The 23,372-nt window shown below is 34.0% G+C and overlaps 1 protein-coding gene across 6 annotated transcripts in view; it reads left to right on the top strand.

Annotated features, from left to right (window-relative positions):
* Nucleotides 1–23,372, top strand: part of STAG2 (stromal antigen 2) — a 143,228-nt gene that overhangs the window by 102,629 nt on the left and 17,227 nt on the right. For all 6 annotated transcript variants that reach the window (XM_047715228.1, XM_047715232.1, XM_047715227.1 and 3 more), the window contains 13 exons: nucleotides 610–713; nucleotides 2,219–2,311; nucleotides 2,450–2,539; nucleotides 3,141–3,344; nucleotides 4,970–5,040; nucleotides 5,609–5,696; nucleotides 5,786–5,866; nucleotides 7,671–7,763; nucleotides 10,565–10,739; nucleotides 15,347–15,486; nucleotides 17,573–17,674; nucleotides 19,668–19,816; nucleotides 21,445–21,573. In XM_047715228.1, the coding sequence (XP_047571184.1) occupies nucleotides 610–713; nucleotides 2,219–2,311; nucleotides 2,450–2,539; nucleotides 3,141–3,344; nucleotides 4,970–5,040; nucleotides 5,609–5,696; nucleotides 5,786–5,866; nucleotides 7,671–7,763; nucleotides 10,565–10,739; nucleotides 15,347–15,486; nucleotides 17,573–17,674; nucleotides 19,668–19,816; nucleotides 21,445–21,573 (1,519 nt within the window). The remainder of the gene's footprint in view (nucleotides 1–609; nucleotides 714–2,218; nucleotides 2,312–2,449; nucleotides 2,540–3,140; nucleotides 3,345–4,969; nucleotides 5,041–5,608; nucleotides 5,697–5,785; nucleotides 5,867–7,670; nucleotides 7,764–10,564; nucleotides 10,740–15,346; nucleotides 15,487–17,572; nucleotides 17,675–19,667; nucleotides 19,817–21,444; nucleotides 21,574–23,372) is intronic.

The raw sequence follows: 23,372 nt of genomic DNA, 5'->3' as shown, positions 1-23,372 counted from the left end.
GTGTTTTGTTACCTAGACAGTTTTAAAAATAGATTTTACTTACTCCATTTCTTTCTCTTTAATATTAAAAAGTAATCGAGAGTGCTTGCTTTGGCAGCACATACACTAAAAACTAATTGAGGGGTACCTGGATGGTTAAGTTGGCTGGGCATAGGACTTTCTCAGGGTCCTTAGATTGGGCCTCGGGCTGTGTATGGAGTCTGCTTGAGATTCTCTCCCTTACGCTCTACTCTTCCCCTGTGTGAGTGTTTTTTTTTCTCTCTCTCTCAAATCTTTTAAAAAAAAGTAATTGAAAATCTACATGAATAATTTTGTTTTCATATACGTGAATATTATGAAGAAAAATGTAGTTGCTGTCAGTACTGAGTTGTTAAAAAATTTTTGTGGTATCTCTGTTCATATTTTCTTTGGTTAAATTGTGGACCAGTGGTACACAGATTTGTACTGTTCAGTAAAGTTTAATTCTCATCCTAGCTGTGATACAGTAATGGGATTTTTTTTAGTACATTAGGTCAGATTCTGTCACAAGCAGAAGGATTGTTATGTAATACTTACAAGTAACATATAGGGAAAAATGAAAAAGGTTAATTCTTTCTGATTTTTTTTCAGCACTAACAGATAGACAAGAGAGTGCTCTGATTGAAATAATGCTTTGTACCATTAGACAAGCAGCTGAATGTCATCCCCCTGTGGGAAGAGGGACAGGCAAAAGGGTATGTTGGTATAGTATTACTATTCTAAGGTGTGTTTCTCCTTTTGATATGATTTTAAAAATTCTTGCGTATAACTATAAAGCCACATTATTGAATCTTACATTTTATTTTTCAGATGATCTTTGTCCATACATATATGTTAGAAAAAAATTTTGAAGCATTAACAATTCAGGAAATTTTGAGTTCCTTCCATGAGATACTTTGTTAGTTACTATAGAAGATAAAGTGATTGACTTCTCTCAAGACTTAATATAGCTTACCATTTTAGAATGGTGCATTTTTGCATTTTGGTTTATTTATAGATTTGCTTTTTCTTTTATTTTTTTTTATTTTTATTTTTATTTTTTTTTTTAAAGATTTTATTTATTTGACAGACAGAGATCACAAGTAGACAGAGAGGCAGGCAGAGAGAGAGAGGGAAGCAGGCTCCCTGCTGAGCAGAGAGCCCGATGTGGGACTCGATCCCAAGACCCTGAGATCATGACCTGAGCCGAAGGCAGCGGCTTAACCCACTGAGCCACCCAGGCGCCCCTGCTTTTTCTTTTAATAAAAATTAGGAATTGAAACCTAATTATTCATCAAAATGGAGAAATTCCTATTTCCTTGGATTATATTTTAATTCATCACTACAAAGTTCACATACATTTGTATTGTAGACCAATAATTTCACAACCTTTGATACTTATTTTGATTATGAGGCGTAAAAATACATGGTTTGTCACATAGTATACATCTATATATATGTGTATTTGTGTATAATTGAAACAAAAGTTCTTCGAACAATGCTTATGGTATGTGACACATTCTGTTTTATTTTGTTTTCTGTTTTTTTTTTCTTCTTTTTCTAATTGATGATAGAATTCATGCTCTCCTAAGTGAATTCATGTTGAGTTCATAATCCATGCATCATGGCCCACAGCTTAGAGTAGGCTGAAATGCTACTCAGTCCCATTATTTTATAAGCTCCTAAACTTTTCCTCTTCCTAACTGTTGCCTTATTTGTCTAATGGTAGCATTGGTTAGTCTAATTGGGTACTGATTTTGCCTCTAGAACTATTAAGAGGTTTTTTTTTTTTTTTTGGTGCTGTTATTTTAGGTGGCTTTTAAAAAATACTGTGCAGGGGGCACCTGGGTGGCTCACTTATTAAGCATCTGCCTTCAGCTCAGGTCATGATCCCAGGGTCCTGGGATCAAGCCCCACATCAGGCTCTCTGCTCAGTGGGAAGCCTGCTTCTCCCTCTCCCACTCCCCCTGCTTGTGTTCCCTCTCTCGCTCACTGTATCTCTCTCTGTCAAATAATAAATAAAATCTTTAAAAAGAAAAAAAAATACTGTGCAAGTTATTCTTTGTTACTTTTGGGTTTCATGTTTTACAGTAGAGATTTTAGTGTCCTTCATTTGAACTGTAGTTTCATTACTTATTTTGTATGTCTTAACTTCAACTTGAGCACCTAACAGTGTTATTAGGTTTAATAAATACTTAATGGCATCGTTGTGTTGCTTTAGGTGCTGACAGCGAAGGAGAAGAAGACCCAGTTGGATGACAGGACAAAAATCACTGAACTTTTTGCTGTGGCCCTTCCTCAGTTATTAGCTAAGGTAAGTTTGTATAATAGAAGAGTATTCGTAAGGAATTAATAGGTTTTGTTTGGAAATGTCAAACTGATGTTTATCATAATGTTTACTTAACATTATTGTGATGTTTTGACCTGATTTATTTACTTTTTTACTTCAAAGTACTCTATAGATGCAGAAAAGGTGACTAACTTACTGCAGTTGCCGCAGTATTTTGATTTGGAAATTTATACCACTGGACGATTAGAAAAGGTACAATGTTTTCTCTGTATAAAAACAACCTTGAAGAAAAACTATTAGTTTAGTTTGTCCCATCATATTGTTTCTTTATGTTTTTGAAACTTCTAATTTTAAAGGAAACCTACATTTTATATATCTTCTTTGTTTTTTATAAGTTGGATTTAGAGAATGGTATTAATGAGGCTTCCCTTTGATTCATACCCATACCCATGCCCTCATTCCTAGCCATTATTTGATTATATCTGAGAGATTTGTGGAGATTGGGGGTAGGTAAGTGGATAATAACAATTATAAAATGAAATCAGTTAATAGTAAGTACTTTTACTGTGTTTCAGGAATATAAATACTTATATAATATATCCAGAAATATAAATTCTTTGTATTAACATTCTTACCAAAGCCCTATAAGATAGGTAATATTGTTCCCATTAAAGCTGAGGAAATAAGTATGCTTGGGTCAGTGTATTTACTTACCACGACTAGGAAAACACACTGAAATGTATGCCCTACTGGGAGAGTTACTGTTTTTGAAGCTTTTCACCAAGTTAGTATAGGCTTTCTGTGCCTATCATATGTACCTTAGTTTTAATGAAAAAAAACTTTGATTTTGCAGCATTTGGATGCCTTATTACGACAGATCCGGAATATTGTAGAGAAGCACACAGATACAGATGTTTTGGAAGCATGTTCTAAAACTTACCATGCACTCTGTAATGAAGAGTTCACAATCTTCAACAGGGTAGATATTTCAAGAAGTCAACTGATAGATGAGTTGGCAGATAAATTTAACCGGCTTCTTGAAGATTTTCTGCAAGAGGTATATATTAAAAGTATTTTGTCAGTTGCGTCCCTCCCCTTTAATAACTGAATTAGTCACCATTTCTGGTGATAGTCCCTAGCAGTATGTTGAAAAATATTCAGATATTCTGTTCTTTGATTCATCATGCTACTATTACTCTTCCGCCAGAATGGGAAGGTGGTAAGAATCTGTGACTTGGAGAAGGTAAAAGCAAAACTAATACCCTTACACTTTTTTAACTTTAAAGAAATGATCTCAGATGTTACCAGGGTTTAGCCAAACTAGAGGCTGTTAGACAACACAGTGTAAATGAAACAGGAGAGCTAGACTGTGGCTATCTAGCCTCAAAAAGTAGGCTATTTCTTACTGTTTTGGCAGTGTTAGTAAGGAAAGGTAATAATCTTTGATATTGTTAAGCCTTGATAAATTGCTGTTAGAGCCACTGTTGATTTTGTTGTTTCCTGTGTTCTGTTCTGTTAATATTTCCAAAGAAAGTTAAAGTGTGGCACTCAAATACACTTAAAGTTTTTTTACTTTTATCTTTTTTGATTAAGGAGGGCACATGTTGTGATGAGCACTGGGTGTTGTATGCAACTACTGAATCACTGAATACTACATCAAATCTAATGATGTACTGTATAGTGGCTAACTGAACATAATAAAAAAGAAGTATGTACTTAACAGTTTAATTGACTTGCATTAAAATAAAGTCGTAATTCTCAATACATTTAGCCTTTTTCACATAATTTTGTCATTAATGTCGTTGCCATAAATCATATGGACAGTGTAATTTTAAGTTTTCTTTTTAATAGTTGCTTCTTTAGCTTTCTTTTTTGTGTAACAGTCGTGCTTTTACTAAGTTTTGCTTAACTGGTAGTTTGTGGAAATAAGTTAATGTACAGTGATCACATTCTTAGTTTAAAAATGTGATGGCTCTACTCTTGGCTAGATATGATTGTGATTAGGACAAGTTAATTTAAAATCAAGCAATGGGTTAATTAAGCTTATTAATGTAGAAAAACCATGTTTAGAAATAAGCATTTTTTGAGAGACTTGGGGTTCAGTACAGTATGTTTGGTAGTGTTTAAAAAATTTACAAGTTTCATGCAGTAAGACTCCTAAATTTTTTAAAAACTTAAGTTACTCTCAATTGGAAAATTGATATCCAGGAAGGACTATGCATAACTACTCTTTATTCAGAAGGTTTTATCCAAATTGTTACTGGTCTGGTATGTCTGTCTTGGGCACTATGTTTCTTTCATTAAGGTTTTGTCTTTTAGGTGTTGTTTTTATGATCTCTTGCGTATCCTTTACTGTTTTTTTTCTTTCTAGTCCTAATACATTTTTTACTGTGAAAGACTAAATGTCTTCATAGTTTGGGTCAAGATTACTTCAAAAGAGAGGGGAGAATGTCATTCAATGTTTATCTCTTGGGTGTAATGTACCTGTGATAATAACTGTGTTGATTCATTACTCCAGCCATATTGCTTTAAATTTGGACAGATCTAGGTATTGAATGACAGAGTTAATTTGTGGTATTAAGCTATTCTTTCTTTTCAAGGTGTTATCACCAATGTGATAGTCTAAGATTTTTTACTTGGTGGTTATTAAGATTTAATGTTATATATAATTGATATTCATAGGGTGAAGAACCTGATGAAGATGATGCATATCAGGTATTGTCAACGTTGAAGAGAATCACTGCTTTTCATAAGTAAGTCGAATTTTAATGTTCTGATTTCTTAAAACTGTAGCAAAATCAAAACCAACTTGCATGTTTTAGTGTTATAATGTTATCAGTTCTGCTAGATTTCTTTTTTTTTTGAATAATTTTTTTAAAAGATTTTATTTTAAAAGATTTTTAAAAGATTTTATTTTATTTTTTATTTTATTGTCAGAGAGAGAGAGTACAAGCAGGAGGAGCAGCAGGCAAAGGGAGAAGCTGAGCAGGGAGCCCAATGCAGGGTTCTATCCTAGGATGCTGGGATCACGACCTGAACTGAAGGCAGATTCTTAACCAACTGAGCCACCCAGGCGTCCCAGTTCTGCTAGATTTCTTGTGCTTATATATAAAAATTAGTTGACAGAGTCATGTTTTGAAGTGAGAAATAATTGATAGACTGTCAACCAGCATACTTTTTTAAAAAATACTTTTTTTGTTGTTGTGGGTGCATGTTACAAAGTTTGCTGTATTTACTTTGACAGCATTTTGTTAACATTCAAGTCCAGAATAAAAGTGATTAAGCTTAACTTTTTAAAATATAATTGATTCTTTTTTACAGTGCCCATGATCTTTCAAAGTGGGATTTGTTTGCTTGTAATTACAAACTGTTGAAAACCGGAATTGAAAATGGAGACATGCCTGAGCAGGTTTTTATTTATTTTCAAGTTACATATTTAACTTTGAGAATGAATACTTGGGACTTTATAGTTTTAACTGTATTCTCTTCTTTTTACAGATAGTTATTCATGCACTGCAGTGTACTCACTATGTAATCCTTTGGCAGCTTGCAAAGATAACTGAAAGCAGCTCTACAAAGGTTTGTGGTAGTCCAGTGGAGTTCTTATTACATTAAATATCATTAACTGTTTTCAGCAAACTTTCAATGAGATCAATTTCGGTAAAGTCTTGCTTATTTCTAAATTACTGTTTAGGCATGTGTACCATTAGAAAGTTATGTTTATAGTTTGATGTATATTCAGTGAAAGAACATTAATATGTTTCAAGGTATGATTTTAAATTTAAAAAAATTTCATATTTTAAGGTGGCATAATTTATGTATTTTCATGTTCTCAAAAGTATTGAGAACATATAGAAATACAGATTTTGTAAATTATGACCAAGAGCTTTCGAAACAAGCTTACAGCTATTGGATTATATAAATTGATGATAACAAGCCAGCTGCCCCTAGATCTTCTTATGCCTCAGTATTGTTTTGGGATCACATTTTTCATATGCAGGATCTTTCTACTGATGTTCCAAATTCATTGTAAGTCACTGTTTAGTAATTGAACCAAAACAATATTGCCTTTTTCATTTGTAACTGACTGAGCCACCCTAGGTGCTCCTTATCTTTTTTTATTTGTAAACTGTAAACTTAAAAAGATTGTACTTGCTGTACATATAGCCATAAATATTATTCAGGTACATTTTTATAGATACTATGTAATATCTTGGAGATAGAGAATTCGTTGTTCATAGCTTTTTCCCTCAAAAACGATAGTCTTGATACTAAGTTTCTTTTGTGTAAAATCACAGAATAATTTTAAATGCTTAGAATTTCTGTGAGCTTTTAAAGAGCAAGAAATGAATATTTTCCCCTTGAAAAAGCAATTCAGTATTGTTGTTAGTGTATTTTTTGTCAGACAGCTAAGAAATTCATTTAACTCAATATCAAGCTTATAGCAGGAACAACAACCAAATACGATTACTCATCTGAGTCAAAAGCATTGAATTAAAAACTAAAGTGGGAAAAGATTATATTTTGAGTAGAGGGGAAAGGGTAAAAATGAATGATACTAAATACAAAATTAATCTGAAGCTTGGTTAAGTTTTCTTTACTACATCAATCAAGCTAAACCTGTTTTTAGGAAAAGATTTTATCTTTTTTTAAAGATTTATTTATTTATTTATTTGACAGACAGAGATCACAAGTAGATAGAGAGGCAGGCGGAGAGAGAGAGGAGGAAGCCGGCTCCCCGCTGAGCAGAGAGCCTGATGCGGGGCTCGATCCCAGGACCCTGGGATCATGACCAGAGCCAAAGGCAGAGGCTTTAACCCACTGAGCCACCCAGGCTCAGATTTTATCATTTTAACATAAGTTTACAAGACATTAAAATTTGTTTAAATTGGAGTAATACTACAAAACTGATTTTTTCCATCTCTTTAAAAAGTACAACTGAAAGATGCTGTCTTTTTTATTAATTAATTTCTTCTCTTCATCAGTTGGCTACCCTTCAAATTACAAAACAAGGATGGAGCATTAATCTTTACTCTCTAAGCATTCTGAGGTAGTAGATTCGTTAAAAGATAGCCATATACAGTCATACAGGTTTTCTCATTTTAAAGGACCCAGACCACTTTGGATATTATGCACTAATATACCTGTTACTTTTAAGGCTGTAGTTTGTTGCTATTTTTTTTTTAAAAAAAAGGTCTAATTTTTTTTCTTTCTTATAAATAATAAAGAAGAATTTAATGTATAAGTGGAGTAAATATAGTTAAATATATCATAATATTTTATGTAATTTGAAGTATGTTAAGTACTAAATGAGGTTTTTATACAATTGTTCATGTTAAATTTTTTTAATTTAATTTTTTTTATTCATGTTAAATTTTTTAAGGAGGACTTGCTGCGTTTAAAGAAACAGATGAGAGTTTTCTGTCAGATATGTCAGCATTACCTGACCAACGTGAATACTACTGTTAAGGAACAGGTTAGTAATTACCGTAGGTAGCCATCTTTTGTAAGCAACCCTTAATAAATATCTGAACTAATACAGAAAATTTAAGTAATACTGAGTTTGAACAAAGCAGAAATGTCTTATATCTGTCCATGTATATGATAGTAAAAAAAAACAGATTAATAATTTCATATGGAGTTTATAGATTACCTTCATTGAAATTATTCTGTGTTATTTATGACTTGGTAAACAGGCCCATATATACAAATTAGACGTATGAAATTACATAAGTTATTCTTGAACTTAACAAGTGCAAGTATGCCTCAGGGAGGGGAACGGGTCCACATGGTTTTGTCATCTCTGAGAATATTATCAGATAGATATTGACATTCTTGCCCATCCTGACTATGCACATTATTTTTGTGTTATGTGGACTTTGTCTGAAATAAAAATTTTAATCATTCCCCTGCCTTCAAAGTGTTATCTTCCTACTTCATATGCTCTCATTGTGGAAATACATTGTTAACTGCTGTCATAGGTAGTTTTCCCATCTGTAAAATGAATTCTAATCCTGGGACTGAGAGCCTATTTAGTTTTAATTCCCTAATAGAGGATTAGGCTCTTTTGTACATTTGCTTTTTTAATGCTTCTATGAAGAAGACATTTTTATAATCATAAGAAATATTAATAGTGATACAGTCAAAGTGGTTATGGTGATTTCCAGGGTTTTTTTTGACCATTTCATTCTGTTTAACCTTTGCATATTGGGGGAGAGCCCCACCAGTCATCAGAAGTTCTATTTTCATCAGTTTGTGTTACGTTGGATACTGTTTGTTTATTTATTTATTTTTTTAATTTTTGGGATTACTACTCATTTTAAATTAGGGTATACTTCTTTTTTTTTCTATTTTATTTTATTTTATTTTATTTTATTTCTTTTCAGTGTTCCAGCATTCATAGTTTATGCATCACACCCAATGCTCTATGCAGTATGTGCCCTCCATAATACCCACCCCCAGGATCACCCAACCCCCCACCCCCCTCCCCTCCAAAACCCTCAGTTTGTTTCTCAGAGTCCACAGTCTCTCATGGTTTGTCTCCCCCCTCCAATTTCCTCCAACTCACTTCTCTGCTCCATCTCCCAATGTCCTCCATGTTACTCCTTATGCTCCACAAGTAAGTGAAACCATATGATACTTAACTCTCTCTGCTTGACTTATTTCACTCAGCATAGTCTCTTCCAGTCCTGTCCTTCTTAAAGCTACTGTGAAAGCAGTTCAGATATGGTCATCCAGCTATAAAGCGATTAGTAAATTCCTTCAACCTTTGTGAGTGTCCCTTGTCTGTATTTTATTTTAAAGTATCAAAACTGATTTCAGTGAAATACCTTTAGAGTTTTATAGTTAAAAATTCACATTCATTATCCAGCTGTTAATTTTATTTTTCTTCTTCCAACTCCCATTTGTCACTCCCATACCTGTATGCTTGGGCATAAATAAATTAGAAGATATTAAATGGCCAAGATCCAGTAACTGACTTCCACATTTTTCTTGCAAAAGTATGAAGTATATTCCTATAATTACTACATTGCCAAATTCTCCAGTGTTAAGTATTTAGTTTTGAATTGTAGCAGTAAAGGATTTGGAAATTTAATTTTCATCTGTATAGTTCACATGAAAGGAACAAAAATTTCCATAGACAGTAAATTCAATTTAAACTCTTAGGATAGATTTTAATGAGGTATACATTGATCCAAAATTAATAACATGAAGTATTCCTCTTTGTTTTCATATGCCACCAAGATACTCAGCATAATATTCCCTATTAAAGTGTTAACACAATTTCTTAAGGATTATCATATGTAACCTTCTGTTTAATCTGTTTTTCAGGCCTTGGCAATTAATTATTTGGTCATGAAATACCTTGTGTGTCAGTCTTCCTAATGGCTTTCAGAAATATGTCTTGGTCAAGTCACTTGACCTGCCAGTTTACCTTTTTAGTCAGTATCACCATGCTTATCACTCTTTTTTTTCTTACCACGTGTGTTGTGAAAGTTTTTGTAAACTCAGATATCCTGTTGGGTGTAAATGACTACTATCATAGTAAAGTGAGGAAAAACTGAAAGAAGTAAAAGCATAAAGTAAAAGAGAAAGAAGTAAATGTGGTTAGTTCCAAAAAGGTGAAAACATTATTGAGATCTGCTTTGTGCTCTCTGTTACCTTTCTTAGCAGTAATTTAAATGTAATTCCTTTAATGTAATTCGCTATTGACTTTGTGACTGCTAAATTCTGTTTTTGTAACCCGTTCCCAACAGATAATTAAAAATTTCCAGTTTCTTCTGAATACTTTTACCAGTGTTTGAATCCATTTAAAACTCCTGGCAGAGTTTTTATAAGCTTCTTGAGATACAACTTTGGCTTTATGTTTATCATGATATTATTGGATTTGTCTGATGAGTACCTAAACAGGCACATAGTTTATTGTGGTTTTTTTTTTCCTACTTAATCGCTACACATATTGAGAATAAGAGTGCTTAAAAAGTACCAAGGACTTTGTGATCTCTCTTCTGGGTGATAGTTGATCTCCTTGGTATGTTTTTGTCTTCATAGAGGAAAGGAATGGTACCAAGTTTGTTATTCCCTATTTAGGGATGTATACCATGAGGTATTGTCATATAGTGGAGTGTTGGGTTTGGAGTCAGAAAACCTGAAGAACATACTCTACACTGGTTTTTCTTGGAAGTTGGATTCTGTTTCTGTGTTAAATATATGTTACTTGTGGTAGTTGGTGAGAAACCTTGGATTATAGCACGCTGTACTTTTTTTTTTTAATAGGCCTTCACTATTCTATGTGATATTCTGATGATCTTCAGCCATCAAATTATGTCAGGAGGGCGCGACATGTTAGAGCCATTAGTTTACACCCCTGATTCTTCATTGCAGTCTGAGTTGCTCAGCTTCATTCTGGATCATGTCTTCATTGAACAGGATGATGATAACAACAGTGCAGGTAATTTTGTTGGCATCTTTTTGTTAAGTCTTTGCATCCACCATAAATTTAAGTAACAGTGATGTAAAGTGTTCTGATACTATTTGATATTTTATTCTGAAAACATGAAACACAAGTGCATGTTTCAGCACATTTATATTAATTTTTGTAATATTCTAAAAACATGGTGATGTCTCAGGGCATAGGCTTTGGAGTCAGATCTTTGCTTCTCACTAGCCCAAGCCTATTTTTCTAATTTGTAGCTACCTTACAGAACTGTCTGAATTAATTGAGGAAAGTGACTTGTGCAGTGCCTGGGCATGAAGTAGGTACTCAGTAAAATTTAATCCCTCTTCCCCTTAGTTATTGGTAATACCAGTTTTCAGGTAGTTAGAGCAGAATAAAATATTTAAGTGGCATTTTTGTTGTATACTTTTGTAACACAGGTTTTCATATTTTGAGGGGGTTATTAAACTTTGTAATTTCTCAATGTTAGAAGATGTTTGAAATTGTTCTGTAAATGTCTGGGACAGTATAGAATGTTCACAGGAAAATAATCTCACCAGTCTTCCCTAGCGGTAAGTTACTCTTTCTAACTTAATTATATACAACAGATGTCTTCCTTGAATAAGAGGTCATGGAAAAAAGTGTTGGGTGGCTTCTTTCTGGGTTTGGTCTTAATTTGAAGTTATACTTGAAGGACAATATAACATCATTATAGGGGCACCTGGGTGGCTCAGTCAATTAAGCATCTGCCTTTGGCTCAGGTCATGATTCCAGGTTCCTGGGATCGAGTTCCACATTGGGCTCCTTCCTCAGCGGGGAATCTGCTTCTCCCGCTGCCTGCTGCTCCCCCTGCTTGTGCTCGCTCTGTCTGGTAAACAGACAAATAAGTAGATAAATAAAATCTTAAAAAAAATATAACATCAGTATATGTGAATATCCATACATACACTAACGTACCACTGCAAATCAGATTCTAAATACATATAATTTTAGAAATGGCTTGTAGCTTATTTTCAATAAGAACTTGTTATTAAGTATTTAAAACTTAGCCAGAAGAGAATTGAGAAACCTAGAGTAGCAAAAACAGTTGTCAAAAGTCCGTGTACTAAAGTACAAGTAAGTAAAGTAAAGTACAAGTAAGTAAAAACTCCTTTTACTTGGAGTTGGTGGTTTAGTTACACTTCTATTTTTAACATTTATTTGACATTTGTTGGTCAGGAAGTAGATGTTGTGGATATCAAAAAAATGAGACAATTCCTTTTAAGAATTCAAGTGCAGGGGCTCCTGGATGGCTCAATGGGTTAAGCCTCTGTCTTCGTCTCCAATCATGATCCCAGGGTCTTGGGATCAAGCCCCGCATGGGACTCTCTGCTCAGCAGGGAGCCTATTTCCCCCTCTCTGCCTGCTTGTGATCTTTGTCTGTTAAATGAGTAGATAAAGTCTTCAAAAAAAAATTCAAGTGCAAAAAATATCTAAAAAAAAATTATAATGCGGTTTGATAAGTAATAGAAGCATGTCCACGTTGTTGTCATGTAGAGGACATATTAACTGGTCTGGCAGTCAAAACATTGAAATAAGCTAGCATCTGGATTGGATCCTAAAAGACGAGTAGGAGTTTTTAAAACTTCTTGGGAAAGCCTAGCTACATTAAAAAAATTGATACAAAATCAGTTTTCTTTTTTAATCCTTTTGTTATAGTTGGGGGACTGCCTCTGCTTCATTTATACCATAAAACTAGAATGAGAATAAGCTTGCCAATACTTCTGAATTTTCTAGGAGCTTCTTGAAATTATGCTCAGTCTTACCTTCTTGGACCTTTTTTTCCCCCTATTTAAAAATGAAATGTATTCCAGTTTTTTTGAAAAATGTAAAATATAACATTTGTCCATATCTGCCACCAGCATTTGTCAAATTTTGTTGTTTGTTAGCAATTTTTTTAGAGGGGGAATAAAGTATAGATACAGAAGAAACCCTCAGTTGTATCCCTGTTCAATCCTATTATTTTTCCCTGGGGATAACTGCTATCCTGCATTGGTGTTATCATGCCTTTGCATTTTAATTTTACTATACCAGGAGTTTATGTATCTGTTGACAATATATAGTTTATTTTCTGTTGCTAGCTCCCATATAAATGGTATTATGTTGAACATTTTATTTTGCATCTTGCTTTTTTGCATTAACATTTTTGAAATTTGTTAGTGTTGACATATGGTTATAGCTTATTCATCTTGACTGCTGGATTATTATGTAATATGAATTAACCCTACTTTATCCTTTTTTCTTATAAAAAGATTTTATTTATTTGACAGAGAGCAAGAGAGCACAAGTAGGGGAGAGGGAGAAGAAGGCTCCCTGCTGAGCAGGGAACCTGATGTGGGTCTGGATCCCGGGACCCTGGGATCATGACCTGAACTGAAGGCAGATGCTTAATTGACTGAGCCACCTAGGCGCCCCACTTTACCCTTTTAAAAAAAGATTTTATTTATTCATTTTAGAGAGAGCATGAGCAGAGAGGGGCAGAGGAGGAAAGTGAAAAAATCTGAAGAAGATTTTTCACTGAGTGCAGAGGCCTGGTGGGCTCAGTGGGGCTCGATTCCATGACTTTGAGACCATGACCTGAGCTGAAATCAAGAGTTGGATGCTTAACCAACTGGGCCACCCAGGCATGACTACTTTTTCCAACTTTTTCCACTTTTTCCCTGTTATATAAATAGTGTACAATAAATGTTCTTAAACTTACCGGCTTGAGCACATGTGCAAATGCTTTTCTAGTGCATACCTAAGAGTGGAATTGCCAGATTATATAGTCTTTGTGCATCTTAAATTCTACCATATGTTGTGAAAATATTCTCCCGAGTGGTTGTATTGTTTTATTCTCCCACCAGCAGGGTGAGTTTCCATTGGTTTTCATTCTCGTCTAACCCCTGGTGTTGTAGACCCATGGTTATTTATTTGATTTGTTAGCCCATGTACATTAGATGAGAATGAGAGAATGGAAGAGAATGCTTCTAGAGGCACTGATAACACAGAATAATAAAGGCAGTTGACATATACGAAAGGCCCAGTATGTTGGATACTTCTCTAACATTCTTTAATCCCCACAAGATAAAAGGTGGCTAGTTTTTGATGCGAAGTGAAAAAAACCCCAGAGTGCCTTGACTGGCTCATTGAGAAGAGCATGCAACTCTCGATTTCAGGGTCGTGAGTTCAAGCCCCATATTGGGTTGTAGAGATTAACACACACTCACACACACACACACACACACACACACACACACACACCCCTACCTTAAAAGAAAAAGGCGAAAAAAATGAAAATCAGAGCTCAAAAACTGGGTAATTAATATCTGGGTAATTTAGTCTATAGGGGAGAACCTCTATATATGTGTACTTCTGAGAGTAGTACTGAACAGTGATTAGAAACAGTATTGTATAGAAATCCATTATAATCACAGAGAAAATTACAAAAAGTTTTTATGTTCAGGGTAATCTTCTGAAAGAGTAAACAAGACATTTTAGGTTTCTAAGCAAATGTCTTTGGGATTCGGGAATATGCACTTGTGATAAAACTTTTTCTTATGGTCTGTCTTAAATTCCTAGTCTCAGAATTTGGTTTTAACTTACTAGCATTTATTGAAGATTATCAGAGGTAGGGTAAAATAAACATTTGTTTTAAAGAACATTCCTATTTTACAAATTATTTTTTTGATATTGGGAACCTTATATTGAAGACCTGACAGGGTATACCCCTACAGTTCACAAATGAGGAAGTATAAATGTCTAACAAATGCACAAAAAACTTGAACTTCACTGCTAACCAAAGAAATGTAAATCAGAATAAGGTAGCTCTTAATAAGGGATTTTGTTGATAAAGTTTGTTCAGAGGAAAATTCTTTACATAGCTTTTTGTATAAAAGGCTTCATCACAATTTTGTTTGCAGTATCAAATAATCAGAAATAATCTTTTGGCAGTACTTGGAAGCTATAGTCCAGCTTCCTTGACTACAAAGTTGGAAATAAGCCTATTTCCGTGATAACTCTGAATGTCAACATCTCACATAATGGGTCAGAGCAGAAACATAAGTTATCTTAAAAAGACAGAATAGTTCCTAGGTCAGACTTATTGAGTATATGTAATATATATAAAGTAAGTATGTGTCAGTGAGAGTTGGGGCTCAGGTGGGATGGGGTCATCCTTGGAAGGGATAGGAGAATTTCTGAGGTTGGCTGCCCCCAGCCCCCAATGGCCTTAACCAGTGAACATTGAATATGCAGATCTCATTGGCAAGCGATCCTATTAGGGAGGTGGATGATTGCCTTAGGCAGGCTTAGCCTGACTTCACTAAACATCAGTTCCTCTGACTCACTCAACTGGTTCCTGTTACATGTTCAATAATCAGCCTTATGCTTACTCTTTGAGTTCACAAAAATTTTGTGTATTGGGATTAATAGACTGGTCATTCACTGAGATATTAGGAGTGATTATAATTGGTATTTTATTTGAATGTGTTTACTGTATTTTTCAAATTCTCCAAAATAAAGGTATTTTAGAGTAAGAATTAAAAATACATATGGCTGAAGTAAAATACAGATGGCTTAATGTTTGTAACTTTTTTTCCCAGATGGTCAGCAGGAGGATGAAGCCAGTAAAATTGAAGCTCTGCACAAGAGGAGAAATTTACTTGCAGCATTTTGTAAGCTAATTGTATATACTGTGGTGGAGATGAATACTGCTGCAGATATCTTCAAGCAGTATATGAAGGTAAAGTTGGAAAATGGACAGCAACTTATTTTTTATAATGCTTAAAAGAAAATGAATGTAACACTGGCTTTTATTTCTGATTGCCTTTGAATTTTTTAAATAGTAAATTACTTTTCTAGCATAAAATAAATTTCTTTTAAAATTTAACATTTTTTATAATATTACTTGGTATTTCTAGTCTTCCATTAATGGACATTTTGAGTTTATTGAGTTCACTTCATTTAGAATATTGGAAATATTTTGGGTTAAGTATCACTGTTAGAATTTATCTTTGTGGTGTAGTTTAAGACAATAGGATGGTGTTCCTCCTCTGCTTGATGTAGCATAAAAAGGGTATTGTTCTAGGATTCAGGAGACCTAGCCGCTATAGTTTTGGCTTGGTTACTATGTAGCTCCTGACCTTGAGTAATTCAGTACCTGTTGGGTCCTGCCTTTCTTCATCTGTTCCACTGTGATAACTAAGATTCCTTTAGGCTTTGAAAATCTGATTTGATTCACTGTGTGTTATTCACAGTCTTCATAAGTACCTGTGAGATTCTCTAATATTTAAGTGGTAGTAAAAAGATATTACTAATTATACTAATGAAATATAACTAAATATGATAAGATAGATTTTACTTGAGAAAGGATTAAAGAAAAACTAATTATGAATATAAACTTTTTTAAGTCTTTGCTGTCACCAGATAAATATGTAATAAATTTGTCAAAAACCCAATTAATGAATTCTCTCTTTGAAATATTTTGCCACATGATAGAACTCTAACACCATCATAAATTACTTTGGGACTTAAGTTATTTGGCATTACCATTTTTAGATTTTTTTTTAAAGATTTTATTCATTTTTTGACAGATAGAGATCACAAGTAGGCAGACAGGCAGGCAGAGAGAGAGGAGGAAGCAGGCTCCCTGCTGAGCAGAGAGCCCGATGCGGGGCTCGATCCCAGAACCCTGAGATCATGACCTGAGCCGAAGGCAGAGGCTTAATCCACTGAGCCACCCAGGTGCCCCCCATTTTTAGATTTTTAAGAAAAAAACTAAGGTTTATGAAGTTGTTTTTGCAAGTTTTAAACTTTCTAGGCTTGCATATTATAAAGTCAATTTTTTAAAAAATTTATTTGACAGAAATCACAAGTAGTCAGAGAGGCAGGCAGAGAGGAGGAAGCAGGCTCCCTGCTGAGCAGAGAGCCCAATGTGGGACTTGATCCCAGGGTCCTGGGATCATGACCTGAGCCAAAGGCAGAGGCTTCAACCTGCTGAGCCACCCAGGCGCCCCTATAAAGTCAATTTTATTAGCCTTAAGGGCATGGTTATCCTGTTATCTCTGAGAGTTGTTATGTATTCATTTTGAAACAAGGTCTTAGATTATAATGTGACAACATAAATGTCGACACACAGTGAGTTTTCTTTTAAGTATTAACAGGCTGTTAGTTTCTTTCTTTCTTTCTTCTTCTTCTTTTTTTTTTTTTTTGACAGAGAGAGAGACGTCGAGAGAGGGAACACAAGCAGTGGGAGCGGGAGCAGGAGAGGGACAAGCAGGCTTCCTGCTGAGCAGGGAGCCTGATGCGGGGCTTGATCCCAGGACCCTGGGATCATGACTCAAGCCGAAGGCAGTCACTTAATGACTGAGCCACCCAGGGGCCCCCAGGCTTTTAGTTTTTATAAGCCAAACTAACAAAGTTGGAAATGGCACATGATCTACATGCCAGTTAACAATGAAAAAGTTATAAAAGTAACTGATTATATTCATTGTCTTAGTAGTTCACAAAGAGCAGAAGAACTTTGTTTATGTCCTTTTTGTTACTTTTGAAAGCGTATAGAGCCTGATTATTGTTTTACTCCACACCTCCTTAAAACCGGTCTGGAGCTTAAGGTGATTGTCTATTTTGGAATTTATTGGTGTTAGGGATTAATATGCTTAGAAATTATCTTCAAGTTTCAGAAACATTCTTTTCTCTGTTTGAATGCATAATTTTAGCCAAGTACGAATTTTGTAATATATACTACTCACATGACTAACATAAAACTGGTCTTATTGTCCAGGAGTTTTAAGAAATAAAGCTCTAATTTGTACAAATTTCTTTTCTAGTATTATAATGACTATGGAGATATCATCAAAGAAACAATGAGTAAAACAAGGCAGATAGACAAAATTCAGTGTGCAAAGACCCTCATTCTCAGTTTGCAGCAGGTAAGATATGAAAAGTATCAACTTTAGGCAAACGTAATTAATACCTAATACTTTTCAAGATAACAAGTAGGAAACTGGGCAAAGGATGCAATAGACAGTTCATAAAAATAGAAATGTAAGATTTTCAATGTCAGTAGTAGACACTGTAAGCGAGATCAGTTTTTGCTTTCAGACTGGTAAGATTAGCAAAACGTAACCACTATCTAATGTTTGGGGGGAAATAGTACTGTCAGCACTATGTGTTGATATAACCTTGGTAGGCAGTTTGGCAGTATATGTTAAAATTTATAATGTGTTTGCCATTTGTGGCAGCAGTTCTACTTTTAAAATTTTATCCAAGGAGGTAATAGGACAAGTTTCCAAAAAGGGGTATACCATATTACACATGGCAACAGTGTTTATAATAGCAAGAAATTAGAAACATTTGTCCATTAAGAGGATATTAGATGAATCTGTTTTGTTGTGTATCTCTGCATTGGTTATTGTTTAGCACCTAAAATTAGTGTAGATTTGTATTCACTAATATGTAAAGATCACAACACATAGTTTGAGAATAAAGTTTAAAAGACTATAGTATAGCATCCCTATAAAATTGTACTTATCTGTATATCTATCTGGAAAAATAATCACCAAAATTTTAGCTGCGGCTAACTTGCTCTGGTAGGGTTCAAGTGATTTTTACTTTTTTTCATTTTTATATTTATTTTAATGACCATTTATCAATCTTAATAATCAAACTGCAATACTCATTTTCATTTTGACAGTGGTGAGGTAGGTTTAGTTGCATAAAAATCATATGCTTAATATACTTCTGTCTTTGGAGACCAAATGCATGCAGAATATAACCTAACCTATTTCAATGTCATAAGTTTTCTTGTTTTTAAGAAATCTAGGTGTTAAATCTCTAAGTTCTGTTTGCATATTTAGATATTCCTAATTAAAGTTAATAAAATTTAAAAGGTTTTGAAAGGTAACATTTAAGTCTTTTCCTATAAAATAATAGCCTTTTGCTGTAGAACATTTAGAAAATACAGGAACTAGAAAAAAATACAACTTATTCTTGTTTTTCACTTAACAAATACATTTTTAGTTTTTAATAGCTTTCTTAGTCTTTTTTATGCCTATATGAAGTCTTATGTTTTATAAAAACTAAACTATATTGGGCATGCTATTTTGCAAGCCTGAGTTTTTCATGTTATAAAACCATACTGCCTTCATGCCATTAAATACTTCCTGAGCATTTTTAATGACTGTATAGTATTACATTTTATAGAGGGACCATGATTTAACCAAGATCTCTTGTTCAATGTTGAGGTCTTTTACCATCCTTGCCATTACAGATAACACTAAAACATTTTTGTACCTATGTATCATGCACAAATATTATTATAATTCCTTTGAGTAAAGGCCAGTAATTAGAATTGCTTAGTCAAAGGACATTAGAATTTTAAAGCTTTCAGTACAGATTCCCCCGTAGATAGGTTATCTCAGTTTTTGTTTCTACCAGGTCAGAGTGCTCATTGTGTAATATTCTTAGCAGTAGTAGCCATTGTCTGTTAAAAACCTTGGCCCTTTGGTAGTTGAAAAATTGTGTTTTGTTGCGCTTATTTATGACAGAAGTTCTTGATGTGAAAATGCATTATGTAAACGTAGAGTAACAGCATAGTTGCCTAATAATTGGATGGGTTTCCTTTTTCTTTATATTTTTATATGCTGTTTTAAGATCCAGTTAACACCAGCAGAACAGAGTTGTGCCATAACCTTAAGAGTATCTAATGTCCGTAACTACCTCTGGTCTGAATATATAAAGGACTGTGTTTTTGTTCATTTGTATCATGGGATTTTTAAAAATCCATGTTTTAGAATAAAATGAAATGCCTCATTTATGAGCATCTGCTATATTTTAAAGTAGAGAACATGGGATCTTAAAAGATGTTAGTAATCTGTAATTATAACAAAACTTCTTTAACATGCTTTCTTTTTTTCCAAATAGCTTTTTAATGAAATGATACAAGAAAACGGCTATAATTTTGATAGATCATCCTCAACATTTAGCGGCATAAAAGAGCTTGCTCGACGTTTTGCATTAACTTTTGGACTCGATCAATTGAAAACAAGAGAGGCCATTGCTATGCTACACAAGTAATCTCCAGATATTTTATTCAGCTCTCCTGTTTTTTAATCATGAAATTTTTTTGTATTTACTTCTTTTGTTTAGAATAACCAAACTCAATTGATGCGTTATTTTTTTTCAAATCTGTGGCATATATCCTTTCTTGAGAACCAGTAATAATGCTGTCTCCATTAACACATGTGTTGGGATTAAAACTTCTTTTATAGAAAGTCTTTGCTTTAATTAAAGCATTACAAAATCTTAATAAATTATGTGAAGAAAAACACATATTCATTAGGTATTATAAAATCTCTTTTAACAGCTTTTATTATAATCTCACTGCTAGGTAGAGAAATTTTTGAGACTTGATGCAGTTTTTCTCTTTCTGGTTCTGTTTTCTATTTTATAGTGACCTTTTCCCATGTTTTGAGCCACAGCCACCTTTCTGTCTACATATATTCTTTGCCTTATCAATACTGGAAATGATCTGATTTTATTTGGGGCATGTAATTTACTGATAATCATACTTTCACATAATGAGCATATTTTAGAGTTTTAACATAACCAAGACACAGATAGATAATTTCTTAATTCTGGATGAAGAGCTTAGCCTCTGAGCAAACCAATTTTACGAAAGGTCTCTTGTTTAATTTGTGTCTCTTTTACGCCTGACTTATTTTTTTAAAGATTTTATTTATTTATTTATCAGAGAAAGAGAAAGAAGCAGTCTTCCTGCTGAGCAAGGAGCCCAGTGTGGGACTTATCCCAGGACCCTGGGATCATGATCTAAGCCAAAGGCAGACACTTAACCAGCTGAGCCACCCAGGCATCCCATACTCCTTACTTAATTATAAAAGTGTTAATTGTCTCCCTACAGATGTTTTTCTGGTCTTTAAGTTAGTTCCATACCTACCCCAACTTCAGTTTACTCTCCTTTCATTTTGCTCTGAAAGTCTCAAATTCCTTTTTATGCCTCTTAATACATTGGATGATAATAGGTAATATTTAAGGACCACACATGCAGTGATTGGTGATTATTTTGGGAAGGTAATATATTGTTTTCTTCATGTCGTAACCTTCCTTCTTTCCAGTTTCATCTGGATTTTTTTTTTTTACACAGTTACATTTTCAGTATAGTATAAGAATATAATATTGGGTTGTTGTCTTGATTAGAGGTATTTATTATTAAGTAAATATAGTTAAAATAGGCCCTGAGTGAAATTTAAGTTTTAAATTTATTCTTGCTTGGGTCACTACAAATAGTTTTTAATAATTATTTTTAAGTTAGTTTTCCTTTTATGTCTTGAAAATGTAGAAAATGTATTGATCATTACATGAAAGAATTTGGGCTATTTTCTCTGAGAAGAGAACCAAGGAAGGAAAGTAGATACACCAAACCACATTCAGAGTAAAGGCTTCTGTGTGAATGTGTGTACCTCTGTGTGTTTTTGTTTTGTTTTAAAGTAATAGTGACATAAAATGTAAATATATTTGCTCATTCTCACACTATAGCCTCCTTATTTTCTTTATTCCTCAGATTAAATACATAGCAGAGGAAATATCTTAGTAGTGGAATAAAACTGTAGAGAGAAATTTCCTAAGTTACCAAATTTGTATTGTAGTCTTTTTAATGTTTGTCTCTTTGTTACTGTTGCAGAGATGGCATAGAATTTGCTTTTAAAGAGCCTAACCCACAAGGAGAGAGCCATCCACCTTTAAATTTGGCATTTCTTGATATTTTGAGTGAATTTTCTTCTAAACTACTCCGACAAGACAAAAGAACGGTGTATGTATTTGCTAAAAATAATTGTGTTTAATTTTGTTTTGAAATTCTTAAAGATGAATTGTTATACTTGGTTTTTCTCCTTTCTGCGTGCACACACAGATTAGAATTCAGGATTACATTAATGCACAAAAAATTTATGCTTCAGAAAATTTATGATTTAAGGATTATAACTATATCTTATGCATAATGCTCCTTTTTAATTCTGTGTGTTCCCCTCACAGTGTAGTTGTGGCTTTAGAGGTATAACTTGAATGCTTTATGTATCCTTATCTGCATTCTTCACTTAGTCTAACAAAGGAGGGAACCTTTCACAGACAGTAATATTGGTAATTCATCCAGGAGCATCTTAGTCTATGTGCTGAGCTGTGAGTGCCCTGAAGAGTAGGTTTCCTTTTTATCTTTTTTGCTTTAACTACTAGTCCTATCCTCAGCAGACCAGTTAGAATAATTTTCTAGTGTAGTATCCTAAAATGGTGACTTACGTTCTAAGAGAACCCAACTAATGGAATTAAACTCAAAATTCACTCCCCTGTTTGAGGTATAAAAGGGCAGGAGAATATGAATAACTCCTAGTATATGTACCGCTTCTGAAAGTCTACCAATATTTTGCATTTAAAGACTGTATACATTTTACATGAAATTCTGAATCAGACAAAACTGATCTCGTGATAGAAATTACAATAGTGGATACTTTAAGTTTGGGGATATTGAATGGGAAAAGGAACATAAGGTGCTTTGTAGGAATATTCTTTATCTTGATAGGTGTGTGGATTACATTACTGCGTTTATTTGCAAAATGACCCAGCTGTACTCTTAATGTTCTGTGCATTTTATGCATTTTATTATATATAAATTTATCCCAATTAAGAATTAATGTTAACACTGTTAATCAGAAAAAATATAAATTAAAACATTGAAAAACTATTTCTCACCTAGCAGATTAGCAAAAGTTAAGGCATCTTGATAGTCTGAAGTGTTGCCAAAGATGTGAAGCAAGAAACTTTTATTTTTTTATTTTATTTTATTTTATTTATTTGACAGAGAGAGATCACAAGTAGGCAGAGAGGCAGGCAGAGAGAAAGGGGGAAGCAGGCTCCCTGCTGAGCAGAGAGCCCGATGCAGGGCTCCATCCCAGGACCCTGAGATCATGACCTGAGCTGAACGCAGAGGCTTAACCCACTGAGCCACCCAGGTGCCCCAGCAAGAAACTTTTGTACATTGTTGGTGACTATAAATTTGTATAAGACCACTTTGTGGAGCTATTTGGCAATGTCTAGGAAAGTTTTAAGATTCTCCCTATCTCATGATCCGGTAATTCTGTTCATAGGTAGATACCCTAGAGGAACTCTTACATGTGAATACATGGAGAACCATAAAAGAATTTGACCATTGCATTGTTTGGATAGAGGAAAGCTCGAAATAACATCTGTTAATTAGAAAATGAGATCAATAGAGTTTTGTATAGTGGAATATCATGAGCAGTCAAAATGGTTAGGTTTTTTTCAAAGTAAATAGAATTCCTTAATGTTTTTTTTTTTTAAAGATTTCATCCATTTACTTGACAGAGATCACAAGTAGGCAGAGAAGCAGGCAGAGAGAGAGAGAGGAGGAAGCAGGCTCCCTGCTGAGCAGAGAGCCCGATGCGGGGCTCGATCCCAGAACCCTGGGATCATGACCTGAGCCGAAGGCAGAGGCCTTAACCCACTGAGCCACCCAGGCGCCCCTAATTCCTTAATGTTTTAAACACTGAGTCATTCTTCAAATTTGTGGTAGTTTCATGTCTTAAATGACTTTCATTT

This window comes from Lutra lutra, chromosome X (assembly GCF_902655055.1).
Source record: "Lutra lutra chromosome X, mLutLut1.2, whole genome shotgun sequence".
In the NCBI taxonomy this organism is placed as follows: domain Eukaryota; kingdom Metazoa; phylum Chordata; class Mammalia; order Carnivora; family Mustelidae; genus Lutra; species Lutra lutra.
The sequence above is the reverse complement of the archived record's forward strand: the minus strand, read 5'-3'. Positions and strand labels throughout refer to the sequence as shown.